We start from the raw sequence: 22760 nt of genomic DNA, 5'->3' as shown, positions 1-22760 counted from the left end.
CAAAAACAAGAGTGGATGTAGAAAGACAGTGGGTACCCTGGCATCTACGGGAAGCGGGAAGTTCATACCCCACGACAATGGATTCACTGTGTAGAAGCTGGCGGGAGTCATGCAGCATCAAGTGCTTGCTCGTATTAGTTGCACCACCAGGCGACTCTGTTTGAAGATCACTTAAGGGGCTAGCAAGATAAGTCAACCTGGGAAGGTGCCTGCTTGGCCGGACAAGCAGTTCAGGTTTGAGTCTCACTCCCGCTGCAACTGAGTAAGCTTCAGTGTGATGAATGCCTTTCCCTATCTCTGGAAAAAGTGGATCTGGAGCAGTGACGCCCAGGCAAAGGCCAAATTAATGATGATGATGATGATGAGGATGAGGAGGAGGAGGAGGATGAAGAAAACTCAACTGTCACATGTGGGTAATGTAATTGATTTGAAATTAACTTGTGTGATGATTTAGCTTCAAATTATCTTACAGGTTTATTTCCATCTTAAGTTTATATAAAAAAATTAATCACAAGGATGTTATACTTCCTTTTGTCTGTACACATTTAAGTAACATCATGACAAAAACACTTAAGATAAAAAAATGCAATCAGGGAGTTGGGCGGTAGCGCAGCAGGTTAAGCATACGTGGCACAAAGCACAAGGATCCTGGTTCGAGCCCCCGGCTCCCCAACTGCAGGGGAGTCACTTCACAGGCGGTGAAGCAGGTCTGCAGGTGTCTATCTTTCTCTCCCCCTCTGTCTTCCCCTCCTCTCTCCATTTCTCTCTGTCCTATCCAACAACAACGACATCAATCATAACTACAACAATAAAACAACAAGGGCAACAAAAGGGGATAAATCATAAATATTAAAAAATAAATAAATAAAAGAAATACCTTTAAAAAATGCAATCAGTATGACGGTTTTCCTTTAAAGTCTGTTTTTTTTTTTTTTTTTTCATATCACATTTCACAGGGATCTTCCTGGTACTGTATTACTAAACTATGAATCATGAGCTGCAAAAATCACTTTCAAGATAAACATATACGAATCAATCTTCTAAATTAGGTAAGTGGTCTGGTCTTTCTTTTCTTTTTCCCCTTTTATAAGAGCATCACAACTGTTTTTGATCTATGTCAAGGGTTCACCTGCCCCAGGAGTAGGTGTGCTCACTACAGAATGCATGTATGTACCTGTGTGAGAACTTTGTAAATAGTAAGCAAATAGGCTTTCTGGAAGGCTATGCAGAATAGAAGCGAAATGTACGTTAGTATAATGTGAAACAGAACACAACTTCAGTGGAGCTGACTGGCCCAACAGAACACACTATAGCTGTCAGTACAGATGTGCTACAGACTCAGGTGGGCAGGGCCAGATGGGGTGATTAGGTATTTGGATAAATGAAGTGTCCAGCAATTTACCTTGTACTTTGTTTCTTAGAGCAACAAATATTCTTAAAAATAACCAAAAAAAAAAAAAAAAAATCACTTGGGTTTTAGGTGAAAGTGGTACAAAGATACTCACTGGGATAATTACTTACTTGATTTATAATTTCTTGAAGTAGTCTGACATCTTTTTCTCGAGACCCAGTACTATCTTCTAGTTGCAGGTGAAATGCTGGGGAAATACATTCCCCCACTACTTTTAATCCAGAAATGCTGAAGGAGAGAAACACAGCCAAGCATAAATCTCTTTTGGGTTCAATGACATCGTACATATAAATAATTTTACAAAGTCTGTTTTGCTGAGGTCCACAGTTGTAACAGAAGTTTGTGATTTTACACGATACATCCATCATGTGGTGGGATCTGAATTCCAATGAAAACGGTAAAATTGTATGTGGTGCTTCTGAGCTTGGTAAATCCTTGCAGTGTTGTTTCTTTGAGTATGGAGAGAAGAAAGCTCTCTGCTCCAGATACTCCTCTGACTCTTATGTCACAGAAAGCATAGAAGGTCAACAGGACCTGCTCCTCTGCCCACCTTAGTTTTAGGTAGGCCCCTCCTTATAGGACCACCCAGTCTCAAGGCACTGACCCTTACCTCACCTCACCTCACGTTTCCTCTCCTAAGCCAGAGAGGGCTTCCACAACTGTCACTTTAGGAGAGGGTCATTTTTCTTTTTTCTGCCTCCAGGGTTATTGCTGGGGCTCGGTGCCTGCACTATGAATCCACTGCTCCTGTTGACTATTTTTTCCCATTTTGTTGCCCTTGTTGTTGTGCTTGTTGTAGTTGTTATTGTTGTCATAGCTATTGTTGTTTTTGGACAGGACAGAGAAAAATGGAGAGAGGAGGGGAAGACAGAGAGGAGAGAAAGATAAACACCTGCAGACCTGCTTCACTGCTTGTGAAGCGACCTCCTGCAGGTGGGGAACCAGGGGTTTAAACTGGGATCTTTACGTTGGCCCTTGTGCTTCGCGCCACGAGCGCTTAACCCACTGCGCTACCGTCCGGCTCCTTTTTTTTTTTTTTAAGGGTTATTTTTCTGTATCCTTCAGGGATACTTGACACACCTGATAATATTATGTATGTCTCCTTGCTTATTATCAAAATCTTTGTTGCATGTTATTTTCACATACTTCATAGGGGTGATTTGACATTGTGAATGTTTTAGTTTTTTAGTTTTGCAGTGTTAGGGTGTCCTGCATGTGTGATTTTTCTGCTCTCAGGTTTGAGCTTCTTCATTCTTACTTCAGAGAGACAAACAGTGAAAGAGGAGAAACCACAGCAGACATAGCTCTCCCTGGTGCTTCAACACTCCTGTGTGGCTCTGGGTCTCAAATGTGGGCGGTGTACATGGCAAGGCTTGCAACCTGCCTGCGGAGCTCTCTCTCAGCCCCTATTTTCCTTATTTGTATGCTTATTGCAGATTTTTTACTTGAGTTATGATTACTTGTTTCCCCCCCCCCCCCAAGAATAAAAACCTGTAAATCTGCTGTTTCTGAGGAGGGGAAAAACAAAAACAAAACCAGGTTATTTTAGGAGTGAAATCCAGTATTTTCTAGGTGGTCATCACAGAAATTCAAGAACTATAGACCATATTATTAAGTCAGGTTGATTTAAAGTTCACTTCACTTCTCATAAAAATATTGTTTGGAGAGCGCAAGGACCGGTTCGAGGCCCTGGCTCCCCACCTGCAGGGGCGTTACTTCACAGGCAGTGAAGCAGGTCTGCAGGTGTCTATCTTTCTCTCCCCTTCTCTGTCTTCCCCTCCTCTCTCCATTTCTCTCTGCCCTCTCCAGTAACAATGACATCAATAAAAACAATAATAACTACAACAATAAAACAACCAGGGCAACAAAAGGGAATAAATTAATATTTAAAAAATATTGTTTGGATGATGGGAGCAATCTTATCCAATAGTGTGTGTGTGTGTGTGTGTGTGGTTTACTATGTGCAAGGCCTGAAGTTTGAGTTCTGGCACTATGTGGAAGCAAATGAACAGAGCTGGACCAAGTGGGGGGGAAATTCCACTGATGGTGGACCACTGTGGTGGTGTCTTTCACTCTACTGTTCTTTATTTAAATCTACTGTTCTTTAAAGAATGAAAAATAAAATGAACTGGAGAACCATTCAACAGTGGTACGTGCATGTACAAGGCCCTAAAGTCACTCTCTAGTTTTAAAAAAATATATGTATTTTATTGGATTTTCACCTATATACAAGAACACAAGTGGTAATACAAATAGGAATATATGACTATTTGCAATTGGGCTATTCATTCTAGATTGCTTTCACTGAGTTTGTTTTTCTCAAAAAAAAAAAAAAAGGTGTTCATCCTTTTAACAAAAGGAACATAAAACACTTGGTAGTTTGATTCCTCAGATAATGTTCGGTACTTAAGATTTTAGTGAATGAATTCCATATGCCAAGTATCATGTGAAAGGCCAGCAAAATATTTCCTTGAGTAGTGAATTGTCTTGTTACATGTGCAGGCTAAGTTCGAGTCAAGTGCTCACCACACTGAAAGAAGCTTTGGTGCAGTTCTCTTATTCTCTCTCTCTCTTCCAATCTCTCTCTGGGGAGAAAATGAAATTTAAAAAGTATCATGTAAGTTACCAGAGACCATTCTCCTTTGCCCTCCAATCCCTCTTAAACACTATGTTTTTCTCCTTTATGTGTTAGGTTCTCTCTTTTAAAACTTTTGAGCTTTACTGAGTAACAGTTTACAGTACAGGCTTTTCCCCCCCATCACTCCTGTCACCAAAGGTCTGTGTCTCCATCCCCACCACCATCAATAACCACTACATTCTTAGATATAGGCTGACATTTTGAGGAACTCCCTCAAAACAAAACAAAGCAACACAACTAGGCTGCTGATTTGAATTATGAAATCTTAGCATCTAGGTCTTCTGAAATGTAGGGGTCCTTCTAGATTAGTTCTTTTTACTAACCATAGGAACTACGCAATAATGCTTTAAAAACACACTTCCTTTGTAAATTTTAAATTAACATCTGTTGAATTCATACACAGCGAAGTATCAATCTTTTTAGGGTATATTCTCTCCTGGAAGAACTTAGAAAGATATAATTTTACTGTCAAAACAGTAGTGACTTAAAAACAGATTTCCACCTGTCCTCATCCTTAAACTCTAAATCGTTTAACTAACTGCTCTTTCTACCGTGTTACTTGCCATAGGATGGTATCTGTAGCCCAACATAACCAACACCAAAATCCCGACAAGCTAACTTACCCAACTAATTCTATCTCACTTTCCATCAACTCCATCTCATATCGAAAGCCTTAAGATATTCCTTGAGTCTTCTCGTTCTTGCATACAAACTGGTAAACCTAGCTGTTTTTACTTTCAAAAAAAAAACCCAAAAAACCAAAGTTGGCACACTTCCTCACAGGTACTGAGTCACCACTGCTGACCTCCTTGCTTCTGGACTCGGCGTTTATGATTTGAGGCTAGTTCCTGCTGTGGATGACAAGATCCATGTACTATGGAACCTGTCATCTGGACTTCGTTCTCCATTTGAAATATGCTTCTCTCTTGTCTCTCTCTCTTTCTTGCTCTCTAAACATCTAGGTCCACTCCCACAGCTGCACTGTTTTACTGTGAGAAGCCCGCGGGATGCTTCAAGTAGAAGTATGGAGGAAGTCATGGAACTGAGAACTAAAGACACAATGGTGGGAAGAAGTGGGGACAGAAATGAGTGTGTCATCCACACACAGGTGTCATGATATGTTTTAAGGACCCAGGGGTTAAGAAAGCAATTTTTCAAGGTGACAGAGAAAAAGAGTCCTGATGAGGAGAGTAAGGAAGGAAAGCCACGGGGATGTGGCACACGTGGTTGAGTACACACATGACAGTGTTAAAGGGCCCAAGTTCAAGCCTCTGGTCCCCATCTGACTTAAGCCTCACCAGCAGTGAAGCAGTGCTGTGGGTGTCTTTCTACCTCCCTCTTCCACCTTGATTTCTCTCTGTCGCCATCAAAAAATTAGATATTGCCTGTTAGAACGAAGGGTACCTGAGGCTGGTACTAATTTACAGTGACTCCCATGTGCTGATTATGATGGTACATTAATATTTCATAAACCAAGTAGCCGGAAGAAACAAAAATAACATCTCTACCATAAATCATGCAGAAACGTTTGTATTATCAAGCAGACACAGCCTGAACTTTATTTCTACCCCTCATGTTATCTTGAACAGCTGCGGCCTACTAATTAACTTATCAACTGTCCTTTTTCTGTTTGTAGTCTTTAGCTTCCAGATCACAAGAAGGGCATATTTCACCTTAGGAAAGGACAAAATAAATAACTTCGGCAATATGCCATCCTTTTGTTTTTTAAGCTTTATTTATTAGTGAAGGGAGTGAGGGGGAGAGAGAATAAGAGTATAGCTCTGACACAGGTAATACTGGGGACTGGCCCTCATTCTTGTGGTTCCACCTCTTGGACCACATCTATAATCCTTATCTGCTTGAAACATCGCCAATCTCAATTTTCTCCCCATGAACTCTGAAGTTCTTAGAAACCACTCCCCCCCCTTTTATTTATTTATTCCCTTTTGTTGCCCTTGATTTTTTTTTTTATTGTTGTAGTTATTGATGTCGTCGTTGTTGGATAGGATAGAGAGAAATGGAGAGGAGGGGAAGACAGAGAGGGGAGGGAAAGAGAGACACCTGCAGACCTGCTTCACCGCCTGTGAAACGACTCCCCTGCAGGTGGGGAGCCAGAGGCTCTAACCAGGATCCTTCAGCCGGTTCCTGTGCCTTGCATCACGTGCGCTTAACCCACTGCGCTACCGCCCGACTCCCAGAAACCACTTTTATGCCATTAAAAACAAATACTTATAAGTTCAAGTCTTCCTGTTTTGTTTCTTTCTATTCAGCATTTTTAAAAGAAAGTAATGCAGATACTATGGATCCACTATCAGCTAATTATATAACACACAGCGTTTTATTTATGTAGATGTAAGAGGATCTTCTATGCTTACCCTGACCTTCTGATCTTCTATGCTTCTGACCTACTTCTGATGTTAACATGTGGGGCGACTTGGACTGTTAAGTCTCTCTCTCTTTTGTTTTTTGCCTTCAGGGTTACTACAGGGGCTCGGTGCCTGCACTATGAATCCAATGCAGATCTGCTTCACTTGCAAGTGAGGAGCCAGGGGCTTGAATTGGGATCCCTGCGCGGGCCCTTGTGCTTCGTACTATGTGCACTTAACCCAGTGCACCACTGCCTGACACCTGACTTTTCATCTTTGCATTATTTGTACTGATATAAACTTTTGTTAAGGAACTCAACATCATTTATAGAAAATTTCAGAATTCTTTAAAACAATGGCAAGACAAGTGCTCTGGTTTCATACACATGGACCAATATGAACTGTCTTTAGGTTCTGACTTAAAATTCAGTGAAACTGACCCAATATTATCAAATATACTCAAAATCAGAGAGCTGACAAAACTTTTCATAAGTTATTTAAATGTGATGCAGCTCAGCTTCAAGTCCGTTCAAGATAAATCAAACTTACCCTTGCAAAGCTTTATGAATTCGTTTGCACTTTTCCTTCAATACTGCAAAAATAGCTGAACACACAAAAAAAATTTTTAGTTGGCATATTTGAAAGATACTAATAATCTCAAAATAATTTTACAGACAGAGCTCAAATTTACCAACTTAAAGTGTTGCAAATCTTCCATGTACTGATGACGTAAGAAGACAGCTTAACTCCTTTGAAAGTCTGAATTTTTATCTTTTGTCATCATCTCATCTTCCTACTCGACTTTCAGCAAAACCTGAGTTGAGGTCTCTCTCTCTCTCTCTCTCTACTGTTACAATCAAGATTTAAAGAATTAAAGCAAGTAAATATGTTGTTTATTCCTAGACCCTAAGCAGTTTGGTAAAAATCAGTGTCATAAGCTAATGTTTATGATCTTTTCCCCAAACAATTTCTTCTTATTCAAGGAAAAACCAAAGTTAAAATATCTGAACTGGAGGTGGGAGTACATGGTGTCTGATAAGTGAATTACATCTCCTGACTCCCTAAACATCACTAAAACTGATGATGAAAATTCAGAAATCAAGGAAAGACCTTTTCTTCCCTTTCTGGTAGAAAACATGCTATGACCAAAAGATACTCTCCCAGTTAAAAAAAAAAAAAAAAAGTCAATTTAAATTTAGTCTAATTAGTTCATCAAATACTCTCTTGGTAAGCTACATTTGGCCCTCAGCACTAACTGGTATTCAGAGTTGGAAGGGAAAAATTAGACGGCAGTTACACATTCAAAATTAGGGGCTCGTTAGGATTATGTTCTCAAAAAGTAGTAAACCATGTGATAACTGTTTTCTAGGAAATGAAAATGTCTGAGGCCAATGTCTTGCCCCCTCTGGGCACCTCTGCCCACCACTCTCACTTTGGTTCTGGTCCAGGAAGAGGACAGAAAATTTAAATCAAACCCTGAGGCAGGAACAACTTCCTCACTTCGTTCTTCTTATAACTGATAATGCATAATGTAATTCTGAGCCAGTTCTTATCCAGTAAATTAGTTCTTCAGGCTAAGTCCTCCAAAAAGTTCTCACAGACTATGGTGTTTCTAACTTTCTAGGTTTATAGGTTATACCTGGATTCTCTTCCATGATGTTGAGGGCTTCGATTGCAGCAGCAGCTAACAATGGAGGCAATGAAGCTGAAAAGCAGTATCCCTGGCCGGAAAGCCGCTGAAACATAACAAAAATACAAACATTTATCTTTTGCTTTTCAGGTGAGGAGCTGGGAGAGAAGGGATTTAAAAAAAAACCAAAGGTGCCAAGTCTCTACACCACTTACTGAACAGTGAAGGGGTAAGATGCTACCAGGTGTAAAAATTATGCATGCGATAAAAGCAAGTTATTGTTTTCAAGGGAGAGAACTTCCAAATATAAATACTATGAGCTGATTATTTCCTTTTGTTGCTCTTGTTTTATTGTTGTAGTTATTATTGATGTTGTTGTTGTTGGATACAACAGAAAGAAATCAAGAGAGGAGGGGAAGACAGAGAGGGGGAGAGAAAGACAGACACCTGCAGACCTGCTTCACCGCCTGTGAAGTGACTCCCCTGAAGGTGGGGAGCCGGGGGCTCGAACCGGGATCCTTACACCGGTCCTTGGGCTTTGCTTTGCGCCACCTGCACTTAATCCGCTGCGCTACCGCCTGACTCCCTAGGAGTTGATTTTTAACAAACTGACTAAAAAAGTCATACAGCTTAAATGCTGGGATCAAATCTTGTAATTATAAGTTACATTCGGCAATGATCAATGGAGCAGTTGGTTTTGGCTTTTTTGTTTATATACAGAACCTACCTGATGGTCAATTACAAAAGACCTGCCACAGCAGAAACCACCGATGGAAGCAAGGGAATTCTCCATGTTGGCGCTGATGAGATCAATATCATCAATCTGCCAGAAAAGGACAATAGAAGTTATTTCTCAATGTAGAGGGGGAAAAAAGAGTCACTGTCAAGCATGAAGATAGAAATTCAGCACCAATCAAGTCAACATTTGGATTCAAACAATCTACGTGAAAATAAAGGGTAAACTATACAAAATCTGTAGCAAAAAGAACTATTTCAAAGCTTGCTTCTGAAACTATCATACCTGGTTGCACCTAACAACATGTAGAGTCAAATGGAACCTTTCTTCAAATCTCATTCATAATAGTTTTGTGACCTTTGTTAAAAAGTTCAATTATAAAATATAAAATCACCTTAGATTACCTTTACACTACTTTTTGTTTTTTTTCCTCCAGGGTTATTGCTAGGGCTTGGTGCTTACACTACGAATCCACTGCTCCTGGAGGCCATTTTTTTTCCTTTTGTTGCATTTGTTGTTTATTGTTGCTGCTGTTATTAGTACTGTTGTTATTGCTGTCCTAGTTGTTGGATAGGACAGAGAGAAATTGAGAGATGAGGGGGAAGACAGAGAAGGGGAAAGACGCCTGCAGACCTGCTTCACCACTTGTAAAGTGACGCCCCTGCAGGTGGGGAGCTGGGGTCTCCAGCCGGGATCCTTACAGCGGTCCTTGTGCTTTGTGCCATGTGTGCTGACCCGGTGTGCTACCACACAGCCCCCAATTTTGGTGTATCTTTATACTTTTCTGCCATTTCATCATGCACTGATAGTAAAAGAGACAGAAACATTAAAAGAAGGTGAAATTCAAAGCTGTCTGATACTAATTTTGTATTTCCTTACTGAAAGAATGGTCTAGGCTGCTTTCTGTACAGGAAGACTTTAGCTAAATAAATCTGTCAGTTTTGAGTGCTTCTTCTTCTTCTTCTTTCTTTTGCCTCCAGGGGTATCGCTGGGGCTCAGTGCCTGCACTACAAATCCACTGCTCCTGGAGACCATCTTTTCCCTCTACCTCCCGTTTTTTGTTGTTATGATTATTGTTGTTATTGCTGTCATTGTTGTTGGATAGGCTAGAGAGAAATCGAGAGTGGAGGGGAAGACAGAGAGATGGAGAGAAAGATACCTGCAGACCAGCTTCACCGCCTGTGAAGCAACTCCCCTGAACCAGGATCCTTTCACTTTGCACCGTTAACTCGCTGTGCAACCCACCCCCGCCAAGCCCAAGCACTTCATTTCTATACTCAAGTTAACCTTTGTTTCTTTCCTCCTCCTCCTCCTCTTTTCCTTCCTCATGATTTGTTGGGGCTCAGTACCTCAACAATCACTCCACTGATTTTTGTGGCCATTTATTTCCATCTTTTGTTTTTCCTTTATTTACTTATTTTATTTATATTTTTTTTTATTTATATTTTTCTGATAGAGACAAATGGAGATAGGGAGAAAGAGACACCTGCAGCACTGCTCCACTCCTGCAAAGCTTCCTCCCTTGAAGGTGGGGACTAGGGACTTGAACGTGGGTCTTTGCACATGGTACTATGTCCACTATACCTGTGTGCCACTGCTTGACTGCTTTCACTTTTTCAAAAGTGAAATAAATTCATCCAAATATTATCATAGTTGATTCTTTCACCAAAGTTGAAGCAAGTCACCAGCGAATGGACCTAAGGTGCCCCAGAAGTTCACTGTGTATCTTTCTCTCCCCCTCTGTCTTCCCCTCCTCTCTCCATTTCTCTCTGTCCTATCCAACAACGACATCAATAACAACAACAACTACAACAATAAAACAAGGGCAACAAAAGGGAGTAAATAAATAAATAAATAAACCTTAAAAAAAAATCCTCAAATACAACCGAATAGTCACTGCTTAAACATCTGTCCCATGAAGCTTGATTCAAGTCTTCCAGTATTTGTCTGAACTGGAATAAACATCCTGCACCTGTACTCAAATCCTCATATTTGCGACAATTTCTGAGAACAGGGGGGGAAATGGAAGTAATGAAACTGGTCTACTTTCATATTTTATTATTTCATATCTTAAAAAATGACCTAGAGCAACTGACTTAAATTATATACTTCTGGTATGATATAATTCCTTGAGGCATTGCATGGCTGGACGCCAGCTCATCTTTGAGAAGTATACTTAAATCTAACATTGAACAATACTCATTCTGCTCTTTATTATTATTTTTTTAAAATATTTATTTTTTCCCTTTTGTTGCCCTTGCTGTTTTATTGTTGTGGTTATTATTGTTACTGATGTCGTCGTTGTTGGATAGGACAGAGAGAAATGAAGAGAGGAGGGGAAGACAGAGACGGGGAGAGAAAGACAGACACCTGCAGACCCGCTTCACCGCTTGTGAAGCGATTTCCCTGCAGGTGGGGAGCTGGGGGCTCAAACCGGGGTCCTTACATCTGGTCATTGCGCTTGGCGCCACCTGGCACTTAACCTGCAGCACTACAACCAGACTCCCTCTGCTCTTTATTTACTTATTTAGGATAGGAAAAAGCATGAGAAAGAGAGAAAGAAAACACAGCACTGAAGCTTCTTTCAATGCCGTGGAAGCTGTGCTTGAACCTAGGCTATGCACAGGGCAAAGCAGCAAACTACCCAAGGGAGCTATTTTGACATTCTTCTGTTTGTCTCTAGGACTGCTTGTATGGTAGGATGCAGATAATCTAGGGTGATTTTATAGTTTTTCCTTCTTCTTCTTTTTCTGAACAAAGGTTGCAATATCTTCATGAATGGGAAATTGGAAAAAGTCTTCCACTGACTCTACAAGGTAGTTGGTGCAGACAAGTTCTGCAGTGGGCTACTCCTCTTCTCTGTGGTTAAGAGCCAACTGTGAAGGCTGTGGACAGTTGAGACTCATTTTCCTGCAGCAAAAGAAAATGTGACAAACTCACTCCAACTGTCTGGGGCTTTGAGGAACTCTGCTCAGTCTGTGCCAGTGGTACTTTGGAGACAATATGTATGTGAAGGCAATAAGACCCTACTGCCCTACCCCTATGCACACACACCACAGAGAATTTTAAATGCGGAAGAGAACATTCCTTTGAATTCCATCACAAATACCTTCCCAGGGACTACTGATTTTAAGGCATATTTAGCTCTTTCCAGAGAAAAAGCACCAAAATGCAGGGTCAATTAACACCAAATAAAGAGAATACAAGCTCTATGAGTAACTGCCTTAAGCTTATAGGTTCTCAGGGAAGACAGATCTGCAGGGATGGTCAACCAGATCTTTTCTGGGTTCAATGAAGTCATAGCCCACAGCTGAACAATGATGTAGTAGCTGATGGGGGATGTTTTATGCTTGTGAAAACTGTCCAGAAGGTGCAGCTACACATTAAAAAAAATTTTTTCCCTATCATCTTTATTTATTTATTGGATAGAGACAGTCAGAAATCAAGAGGGAAGGGGGTGATAGAGAGGGAGAGAGATAGACACCTGCAACCTTGCTTCACCACTCATAAAGCTTTCCCCCTGCAGGTGGGGACCAGGGGCTTGAACCTGGGACCTTGTGCGCACAACCAGCTGCACCACCACTCAGGTCCCCTGCAACTACATATTTTTCTAAGAGCAAATGCTTCAAAGAAGAACTTATGGGGCCAGGCGGTAGTACACTTGGGTAAGTGCACATATTACCATACACAAGGACCTGGGTTCAAGCCTCTTGTCCCCACTTGCTGGGGAAAAGCTGAGTGAGTGGTGAAGCAGTGCTACAGGTACTTCTCTCTCTCTTTCCCTCCCTTCCCTCTCAATTTCTCTCCATTCTATCAAATAAAATAAAAGAGAAAGTTTAAATATTAAAAACAAAACAAAAAGTAAAAGAAAGAACTTACATTGATTCCAAAATGTTCTGTAATGCCTCGACCATGCTCCCCCAGAACTCCAAACGAAAGACTTTCTTCCAGAAAGATCCTTGCTTTGTATTTGTATTTTAATTTAACCTGTGTTAAATGAAACACACCTTTAAAATATTAATAATTAGCAGCCTCTACAACATATTCAAGAGAACAAACTTAAAACTTGAGGAGAAAAAACAGTAGGTGCTAACCTATGCTCTTCAAATAGTCCGCTAGATTTTATCTATGCATTGGGAAATCGCATCTATGCATGCTTGTATATATGCAGCTGCAATCCTTTAGCATCTTTAGATTCCTTGGGTTATGCTGGACTGAAACCTACTGACTACTTGTCATAGGCCAGCAACGGCATTTAATGTTAAACTGTCTTCCTTATGATCACGATGTGCTCATGATACTAAGCCAAGGCAAGAAGATGTTAGATATTATTATTTTTTAAGTATGTATTTATTAATTAGAGAGAGGAGACTGGAGTAAGAATCAGTGCATCACTCTGGCATATGTGTTGCTGGGGATAAAACCCAAGACCTCTTGCTTGAGAATTTAATGTGACAGGATGTTGGATATTAAATGTAGTCAGTGACTGGGGAAGTGGTTCAGCATGCTTGACAGGCATGAGGTCCCCAGGCACTTATACACTGATCCCCGACAATGTGTACGTGCTCTGATACCTCTCATTCAGTAAATTAATACTGAAAAATAAATAGGAGTGGTCATAAGCAAAAGGTGTGGCTATCATATGGTATAGCTGTTAAAAAGATGAGTAAGCATGGATACTCACCAATTCGGGAAGAGGACAAAGAGTTCCCGTATTCATATACAGCCCTTCAACTACAATGAAACGTCGAGTTACCCGAGCCTTTCGAGGATTCTTTTAGATGAAAACCCAAAAAACAAAAACATTTTAAATCTTAGTTACCCCCAACAGAAAGTAAGTTACAGACATGTTGGCACTTACATCTGACAAGATTTAGTCACTAAAACAGTCTGAATGAGTTTAAAGATCAAGGTCTGAGATCCTACTATTTTGAGATAAAGAAGTGTGTTTTTTTTTTTTTCTCTCTCTTTGACACAACAAGGTCACACAATCAACCAGGAAACCTTATGCTCATGCACCGTTTAAGCACTGTGAAAATGTTAAAACACAAACAAAACTTCCCAAACCCAGAATGACTAGGAAGGAGGCCCTGGGGAACTTGCTGGGGAAATGGAAATGTTTTATGTAACAATAAGGGTCATATTATCAAGGCTACATAGCAGTGTTATAGGTTGCTACTGCCTAGTACCCCTGCTCCATGAGCCTTGAAATGCACACCTGAGTAGATAAGAAGCCACTACTAAGAGAGGGAAAGACTACATTTTCCAGAGTTCCCTGCTCTAAGTATCCAAGAAAAAGCAAAAGTGCGCTGAACAAGGACATAGAGGCAAACCTACTAGGTCCTGAATAATCTGGAATCTGTTCCTGGACTTGGGCCCATTAGAAACAGCAGGCAAATGGCCAGAATAAATAAAAATGCCTATCCAAAGACTTAGGAAAGCCCTATTTGCGGTTAGGAAAGGTGTAATATATGTAAACAATAGAATAGTACTCAGCTACTAAAAACAATGAACCGTTTTCTTTGCCTTATCTTAAACAGAATCTGAAAGGTTCATGTTAAATCAGGTCAGCCAGGAGGAAGATAAATACTAGATGTTATCACTTATAGGTGGAACTTAAGAAACTAGGAAAGGTTTTCCAATCCAAATCATAAGATGGAAAGATATGTTAATTCTAACAGGATTCTTTGAACACAGCTACTAAGCATTCTAGAGAGAACACCAAGGACTAGCTTCCTGCCCTGCCTCATCTTCCCCCGGGGCAATGCAGGGACTAGGAAGAAGGGCAAACAAGCTTCAAGATGAAATAGTCTTTCTGCAAAGACAGCAGCTGCTCAGCTTCCAGATGAAGGGTAGGGTAAAGAGAAATGGTCTCACTTTACCCAGAAAGTTAGAGCAGCTGCTATTGTTTGTACTGGTTAACTAATGATATGATTTATTCTGATATGAGTAAGTCTAGTTTGAATTCACTAGGCACACCTCTTTAACATCTAATGAGTTTTGGTGTTATTTGCACTGAGTTGAAAGTATACATCTCCCCACCTCAGAAGTGTGTGTTTTTTTCCCCCTCCTCTCTCTCTCTTGGAAAGCTGCTGGGATTAACTTCCTCTAAATTTGCCTTCTACAATTATGGCAATGATGAGGCAATTACAATCAGACTTGGCACTCCAACAAGAAGTACATTTACTAACCAGAAACACTCTTACTTAATATCCAAATGTGATCCGCAGGCAAGTTTTCATGACAAATTACCATTTCATCTATAATTTAGCTGGTTAGAAAGTACAAAAGCAGTGTATAATTTTCTTCAAAAGAATCATACCTTTTGATCTTCAATCTCTTGTTCTTTTAGTAGTCGCTCCAGGTCAGCCATATCATTATGATTAAATAACTTAATGTCACTCCGTGATGCCTGTAATCCTTTCTGAATGGCGAAGCAAGCAGCACTATCTCTGCAGGAAGACAGAAGCATCCAAGTTAGTCTAAAGGGACTCGTTAAGCAGCGCAGAGAAGGTATGCTTGCCTTATAAGGTGATCAACAGCTACTCGCTCACTAGAACACGGCAAAAAAGTGAAACGTGTTTGAACATTTATATGCTACTGTCTATATGCTTCTAGTTACGTAACTACCAAAGTGAGCTTTTCCAAAAGTCACACTCTTGCTACTTTTTTTTTTTTTTTAAATCTTGTGGGGAAATCAGCATGTATCTTACTATGATGTGCATATTAGCACTAGTTTCAGGATCAGTACTGAATAGGACTAATGCTCAGTAGTTGACTCTACCTCATCCAGGGGGGAATTTTAAGATACTCTAAATCGGGAAATTTGAAGGGACATATTTTTGTAATTAAGCTATGTTATCTAAAGTATATGTAGCATGATCTGACAGGTGACTCAGTTGGTAGATCACATTCCTTACAACGTATGATACCCCAGATTCGATCCTTAACACTGTGTATGACAGAGTGGTGTTCTAATCTTGCTCCCTCTTTTTTTCATAAATAAACCTAAAATATATTCATTAAAAAAAAAGTATGGGAGCTCCAGTTAAGGGTATACATCATAACACACAGGATCAGGGTTCAAGCCTCAGGAGTCAATCTCTATCTCTTTATCTCCCCCCACCCATTTCTCTTTGTCCTATCAGATAAAAGGAAGGGGGAAAAAAAAAAGGAAAAAATGGTCACTGGAGTGGTGGATTTGCTGTGCAGACACATGAGTCCTAGTAGTAACGCTGGTGACAATATTGGCAAGGAGTGGCGTAAGGAATCCAGTCCAAGGCCCCAGCTCCCCACCTGCAGGGTGGGTCCATTTATAAGTTGTAAAGCAGGTCTGCAGGCGTCTATTTTTCTTTCCTCCGTTTTGTCTTCCTCTCCTCTCTCAATTTCTCTCTGTCCTATCCATTATCAATAACAGCAATAACAATAGTAACAAGGGCAACAAAATGGGGAAAAATGGCCTCCAGGATTAGTGGATTTGTGGTGTAGGCACCAAGCCCCAGTGATAACCCTGGAGGCAATAAGTAAATAAATAAATAAATAAAAAATAAATATGAAACACGAAACCAGAAAGTCTCAGCAAAGTACAAGGTATAAGGGAAATTCCTCCACAAATACTAGAACGGAAAAATAAAGTAACAACAACAAAAAGCTCAGTGAATGGAGGAAACAGAAAGGAACTCATCAGTGAACTGAAAAGCAAATAAACAAAAAAACCAGAATGGAAATGGTTGATGTAGAGAACAGAGAAAAAAATCAGAAAGTCAGAGTCTGGCAGAACTACAATAAAAGAGAATATTTGTGTCAGGCGGAGTTCCCCTGGGAGAAAGAGGGTAGGAATAAACTGGCAGACTTAAAACTTCCTATGTTAATCAATAACTACATTCAATATAACCAGTCAAAATACAACTTAAAAATAGTAATAGGACTGATAAACAACAAGCCCAGACCACAAGCTACCTACAAGAACCAGGTAATGAGTAAACACATAGATTATGCACACAATAAATCTATCACACAAATGTTCCAGGGAAAGCGCGAATGTTTCCATAAATGTCTGGTAGAGCAGATCTTGTAATATGTATATATTCCCAAAGAAATTTTGGTTAGAAATGTAGGTGACAATGCAACCAGAGCCACCTCAGCATGTTTCAGTCTGGACTGTGTCCAGAGATGTCAGGTGTGGAATGTCAACCCTTCAGCTTCATTATTCATTACTCTGGTGAGACCTTTCCTAGCTCAGAGGACTCCTTAATTCCATTTTGGGTGGTGCACTTCTTAACAAACCTCAAAACCTAGATATAGACAAGGGCCCATGAGTCAGGGCATATGCACACATGTATTCAAGCTAGGGGAAAGTTTATACCTTAAAGCAAAAGTGCACAATAGTTTGCAGTGAGTCAATAAGTGAAGCAAGAAAGTAGAAAGAACTAAAAAAGACATCATAAAGTACCTAATGAAACAGTTTCTAATTAAACTTAGATACCCTCCTTACCTACTTCCTATTTCACTTCACTCAATCATTCCAAAGCTAACCTTGTCAGACAAAGTAAGGACTACAAAAGCTGAATAAGGGCAAGAGACTGGCATACATTAACGATGACTCTTTAGTCACTACCAGGTCACCTCATCACCTGGGGCCCTAGTCAGGGAGTCCTGGTATTCCCACACAGACATGACGGGCCTAGATCTCTAACAGATCCCTCTCTTCACTGTCACTTGTTATCACCATCAGGAACGACATAATGGACCCCTTTGTGGGCCCCTATAGGACCTTGTCCTCAATGTGGATTAACAATGGTAGGTAGGGACTGTTCCAATCTCCAAAGGGAGGTTGGACAACATTACCACCTGAGGAAGATGGCTCCTGAAATTAGTGCAGCCTGAAATGTTCCTAGCTGTGACCACAGAATGTGAGTTCAGACCTACAGGGATGCACAGGTTACACAATTCCTGCGACAAATATGGGCCCCAGAGCAAATCAATGGGGTTTACAGTTCACAATATTTATAGACTTTTCCCACATCTGGGAGCTACTCTCTTCCCTGACCGAGCTTTTTAGTCCTTTTTCTAACTATGACAACATCTCCCTTGGGGCTACCTACATGTTAGCTGTCAGGCTCAGGCAAAAACTAGTAAAGGCATGGGCCCCTTGGAATAGACCTAAAATAGACCCACTAGCTTTTTCCAAAACGGAGACCCCAAATCTTCATCTGCAATATTCCAGCCCTTAGGTTCATGATTAGTCAATAATTTGTTCTGCTTTATATCTTAACTCTTTTTCAGCCACCAGGTTCCAGATGTTACCATGATGCCAACCTGACCTCCCAGGGCAAATAATCTCACCAATGTGTCCTGTAGCCCCATCTTCCTAGAGCCCTGTCCCACTAGGGAAAGACAGTCTGGGAGTATGGATTGACTGTCAAAGCCCATGTTCAGTGGGGAAGCAATTACAGAAGCCAGATCATCCACCTTTTGCATCCCATAATGACCCTGGGTCCATACTCCCAGAGGGATAAAGAATAGGAAAGCTATCAGGGGAGGGGATGGGATATGGAGTTCTGGTGGTGGGAATTATGTGGAATTGTACCCCTCTTATTCTACAGCTGTGTCAATATTTCCATTTTATAAAAAAAAAAGTAAAAAAAAGTAAATTAAATAAATGATTTAAAAACATTAAAAAAAAAGAAATGTAAGTGAAAAGTTACTTACACAAACACAATATCCCCTCTCTTCGAGTAGGCAGGAATAGCACTGGCTATGGTGGCAAATCCGTATGAGTATATAATAGCTTCTTCTGTCTTCATAAATTTTGCCAGGCGATCCTCCAAGTCTAAATGTACATCTATTTCAACAGAAAAGGTTAAATGTTATAATTCTTTCTTCTACTAAATAGTAAAGAAAATAGCATAAGCAGTTAGTTATTAACATCTTCACCTTATGAAGCAAATGAAGTTGTTTCTTAAATTATAAATTATGTTAATACTGGCCCAAATCTACCTCTAAACCCTGTGACCCGAATCTGCTACTCCGTTTGTTAAAATATATTACTGGAGGGTCTCCAACGCTGAGCTTTACTTTTGTGGCGCTTTGCCATTAGACATCAAGACCCAGTGACTTCACCTGCTTTAACTTTTTCAAGCAACAACACTGGGGCTTTATCAATGTGTATTAACTTATTAATAACTGTTTGTTTTGTTTCATTTTAGCAGAAGGGATAAAACAAGACGTAAGTATTAATCACTTATAAAAGGAAAAGGAAGAAAAAAGAGTAGCTAATTTAAAAAACGTCCTCCACATACTTGCTTTAGGATAGCCTGTGAGGGGCCAGGCAGTGGCGCACCTGGTTATGTGCAGAAGGCCCCAGGTCCTCACCTGCAGAGGGAAAGCTTCACAAGTGGTGAAGCAGGGCTGTAGGTCTCTCTACCTCTCCCTCCCCAATTACTCTGTCTCTATCCAATAACAAATAAAAATAGAAAAAAACATTTTTTTTTAAAAAAAGATACTCTGAATAGTAGAGATGACTCTTCCAATGGCTTGTGTTGGCATTTTGTTGTGTGTTATATCATGATGAAGAACAAAATTCCTCTGAATTTATTTCCTTCCTTTTTTCTTCCCTCCCTGCCTTTTACTGACAGGATTTCACTAGGGTTTTGTGCCTCCATGATTCCACCACTCTTAGTGGACTTTTTTTTTTTTTTTTTTTTTCCAGATAAAAGAGTGAAAGGCAAGGAGGGAGAGACAGAGAGGAGTGACACTTAGCACTGCTTCACAGCTTGCAAACCTTCCCCATCTATGCTGAGGCAGGGGGCTTGAGCCCAGGTTCTTGTGCATGGCAATGTGTATGCTATACTGGGTGAGTCATCTCTTGGTCCCTGAATTTCTTTTTAAGTGTACTGGTGAGCTCAAATTTATAATATAAAGTGAAATACAGTCCTTTCTACAGAAGCAGTTGAAGAATAACGATGTAATAATGAAAGCAAGTCCCAATTAATAAAATGATTTTTGTCCTCTCTTATATCTTGGCTTCTTAAGCCCTGGAAGTGAGAGGCATCGGAAATAAAGTGATTGACTTTCAACAAGAAGACTTCAAAGTGGTCTTAAAGGAAGATATACCCAGGGAAGACAAAGGTTTTTTAAAATTTGCTTTGGCTCATTTAACTATTAAAAGGGAAAACTGAAGAAGCAGATCAGAATACCAGAAGGGTATAGGTGTCTCCCAGTTCCAGCCTCTCTGCTGAGTTACCACCCCACCCAACCACCCCCAATTAGCGCTTCATGGGAGAGAGCAGGGAAATCAGAGTTAGCACAGGCAGGCTATCTTTGAGACAAACAGTGGAAGTCAAGTTCTGAAGTGTACTGTAAAGTCCAGGAGGGGGTCCCAGATATCCCTCCAGTGAGGGTTAGTGGGAGGCTGAGAACTGTTGAGGGTGAGAGCATCCCTCAAAGGCCACCCTTAGCACTCACAAATATCTCTATTTTGTTGTTGGAAAGTGGTAAAGAGAATCTCTATATAATCTGGTTCTTGCTTAATCCCAATAGTTAAAAACATTTTTTTTCTTCATCCAGCTAGATACTGGATTTCATCTGATAACAGCCTTGTAAAGCCGGTTTTGTGACTAAGGATGCTGCATAATTTCTCTGGATTTATGACAGCTACACTGTGCAGCGAAGACATGTTCAACCCAAGGGAGGGAAGCAGCAAAGAGGAAAACTGCCATGGCCTGTTCTTCAACACTCCCGGTTCTACTCAGAATCTCTGATCCATTTTGCCAACTACAGATTTACAATCAGACCTGCAGGAAGTGCAAGTCAGGCACCACCTTCTTTGATTCACTGTTGGGTACAGTGAGGGAGACACCATACAGGGAGGTGGCAGACAGTACTGCATCCCTTCCCGAATTCACTGTCCTTCTTACAGTAGGTTCTTTGTTGGAATGTAAGATAGAAAGCGAGGTCAATGAAGGTGGCTGGGAGCCACAGTGCAGAGCCTGGCCAGTGTGGTCAACACAGGACTTCTGATCTGGGTTCTTTCATGACTGGGTATGGCCCTAGACTTGCCTGACCTAGTCTGTGACTCTCAGGTCCCTCCTCTGTCAAACAGGTAGCAGTTAAACTTGTCTTGAGGGAATATTAGGGAAAACGCACTGATGTTGTAAACAATCAGGATAATGCCTGGCCAGTGTAAAGGCTGTAAGGCTATATGCTGCATCTTTATCCAGTTCCATATTCTTAGGATAAAAGGTGAGGTTTTCTTTTAAAAAGGGGAAAAGTCAGGTCAGGGCGATAGCTCAGCTACAGAATCCAAGACTTGTACACTCTGGTATGAGAGATGGCACAGTGAATAAAGCAGTAGACTCTCAAACATGAGGTCCTGAGTTCAATCCCTGGTTCAATCCCTGAGTTCAATCACTCCCCTCTATTAGAGCAGTTCACTGGTGTCTGTCTCTTGCTAATATAGAATTTTTATTTTTCCAAGATAGAGACAGAGGTGGAGAGGTATAGAGGAAGACTGAAGAGACCACAGTGCTGAAGCTTTAATGAACTGGGGGCCTGGCCAGGCTTGAACCTGGGTCATGCACATGGGAAAGCAACTCACTGTCCAAATGCGCTAAAATAAGTAAATCTCTGAAAAACTAACTGGGAAACCAACTACACTATATTCCAGTTAAGTTATCCAACTCCTGAATACTTAAGGACCAACTTGAAGTTCACTAGCTTAAGCTCCTGTTTATACAACATCACCTCTTATAAATGATAGTATTCTGAAAATATGCCCCATCCCATTCCCAAATCCCTCCCTCTTATCCCCCCACCTTGGAAAGAACATAAAACATCCACCTTCAGATCAGCTGAAAAAGAATCAACCAATATGCTTTCTCTTAATGCTTCCATATTTTTATGTTATATACCATGTTTAAAAAAAGTCCCTTGAAACTTGAGACAGTTTTTCTTAAAACACGTAGCATTGAATACTGTCTTTCAAAGTGCTTTGACATGCATTGTTTTAGGTGATTCTTACTAAATGTTCCAAGTTGTGCAATAAAGATTGCTGTCTTCGAGGACTGCTGTAAATTCTCTGACCTGAGAGAGTAGGAAGAAGGGGCAGGTCTTGGAATTCTATGATCAAGTGCTCTTTGTTCTAAGATATGCAGTCATTGTTCAACTGACTGTTCTAAAACAAAGATTAGAGGGGGCCGGGCTGTTAGTGCAGTGGCCCATGGCACAAAGCCCAAGGATAGGCATAAGGATCCCGGTTCGAGCCCCCGGCTCCCCACCTGCAGGGGAGTCGCTTCACAGGTGGTGAAGCTGGTCTGCAGGTGTCTAACTTTCTCTCCCCCTCTCTGTCTTTCCCATCTCTCTTGATTTCTCTAACAACAACAATAGTAACAATGACAACAATAATAGTAAACAACAAGGGCAACAAAAGGGAAAACAAAACAAAACAAAACAAAAAAACCCAACAAAGATTAGAACAAATAAGCAATTGTTTTTTCTATTTGCACTAATATGTAATTAAGGATCTGGAAGATAGCTCACCCAGTAGGGTGTTGCCTTGCCCAAGTTTGATCCAGGCCCGTGGCACTGATGGGAGCTTCAGGGCTATAGTATCTTGTTCTCTTCTGCTTTTTTTGTGTCTCTTTCTCTATCTGAAGTAAAAAGAATAAAAAAGTTGCCCCAGAGCAGTAGAGTCACACATGCCTGAGGCTTGGGTATTGGGGAAAAAAAAAGCAATTAAAAGTCAGTAATTCTTACCATGAAGCAAAGACTGTGATGCTCTTTTAGGCTAGCTTACAATAAAAGAAACAAGTAGGGGAGTCGGCTGGTAGTGCAGCTGGCTAAGCGCATGTGGTACAAAGCGCAATGAACGGTATAAGGATCCCAGTTTGAGCTCCCGGCTCCCCACCTGCAGGGGAGTCGCTTCACAAGTGGTGAAGCAGGTCTGCAGGTGTCTATCTCTCCCTCTCTGTCTTCCCCTC

The 22760-nt window shown here is 40.7% G+C and overlaps 1 protein-coding gene across 3 annotated transcripts in view; it reads right to left on the bottom strand.

Annotated features, from left to right (window-relative positions):
- The window catches only part of SPTLC1 (serine palmitoyltransferase long chain base subunit 1), a 47100-nt gene that overhangs the window by 4422 nt on the left and 19918 nt on the right, over positions 1–22760 (bottom strand). The window contains exons 1-9 of one of the 3 annotated variants that reach the window (XM_060200506.1): positions 22321–22401; positions 18493–18625; positions 15104–15233; positions 13466–13555; positions 12661–12768; positions 8773–8868; positions 8055–8151; positions 6965–7019; positions 1522–1639 (exon numbers count right to left, since the gene is read on the bottom strand). In XM_060200506.1, the coding sequence (XP_060056489.1) occupies positions 1522–1639; positions 6965–7019; positions 8055–8151; positions 8773–8868; positions 12661–12768; positions 13466–13555; positions 15104–15233; positions 18493–18587 (789 nt within the window). In that variant the 5' untranslated portion in view covers positions 18588–18625; positions 22321–22401. Of the gene's footprint in view, positions 1–1521; positions 1640–6964; positions 7020–8054; positions 8152–8772; positions 8869–12660; positions 12769–13465; positions 13556–15103; positions 15234–18492; positions 18626–22320; positions 22431–22760 lie in introns of those variants that run through there. The other 2 variants (XM_007539882.3, XR_009552136.1) reach the window with 2 other exon arrangements.

Source organism: Erinaceus europaeus, chromosome 10 (assembly GCF_950295315.1).
Source record: "Erinaceus europaeus chromosome 10, mEriEur2.1, whole genome shotgun sequence".
Taxonomy (NCBI): Eukaryota; Metazoa; Chordata; class Mammalia; order Eulipotyphla; family Erinaceidae; genus Erinaceus; species Erinaceus europaeus.
This window is presented reverse-complemented; position numbering and strand designations above follow the sequence as displayed.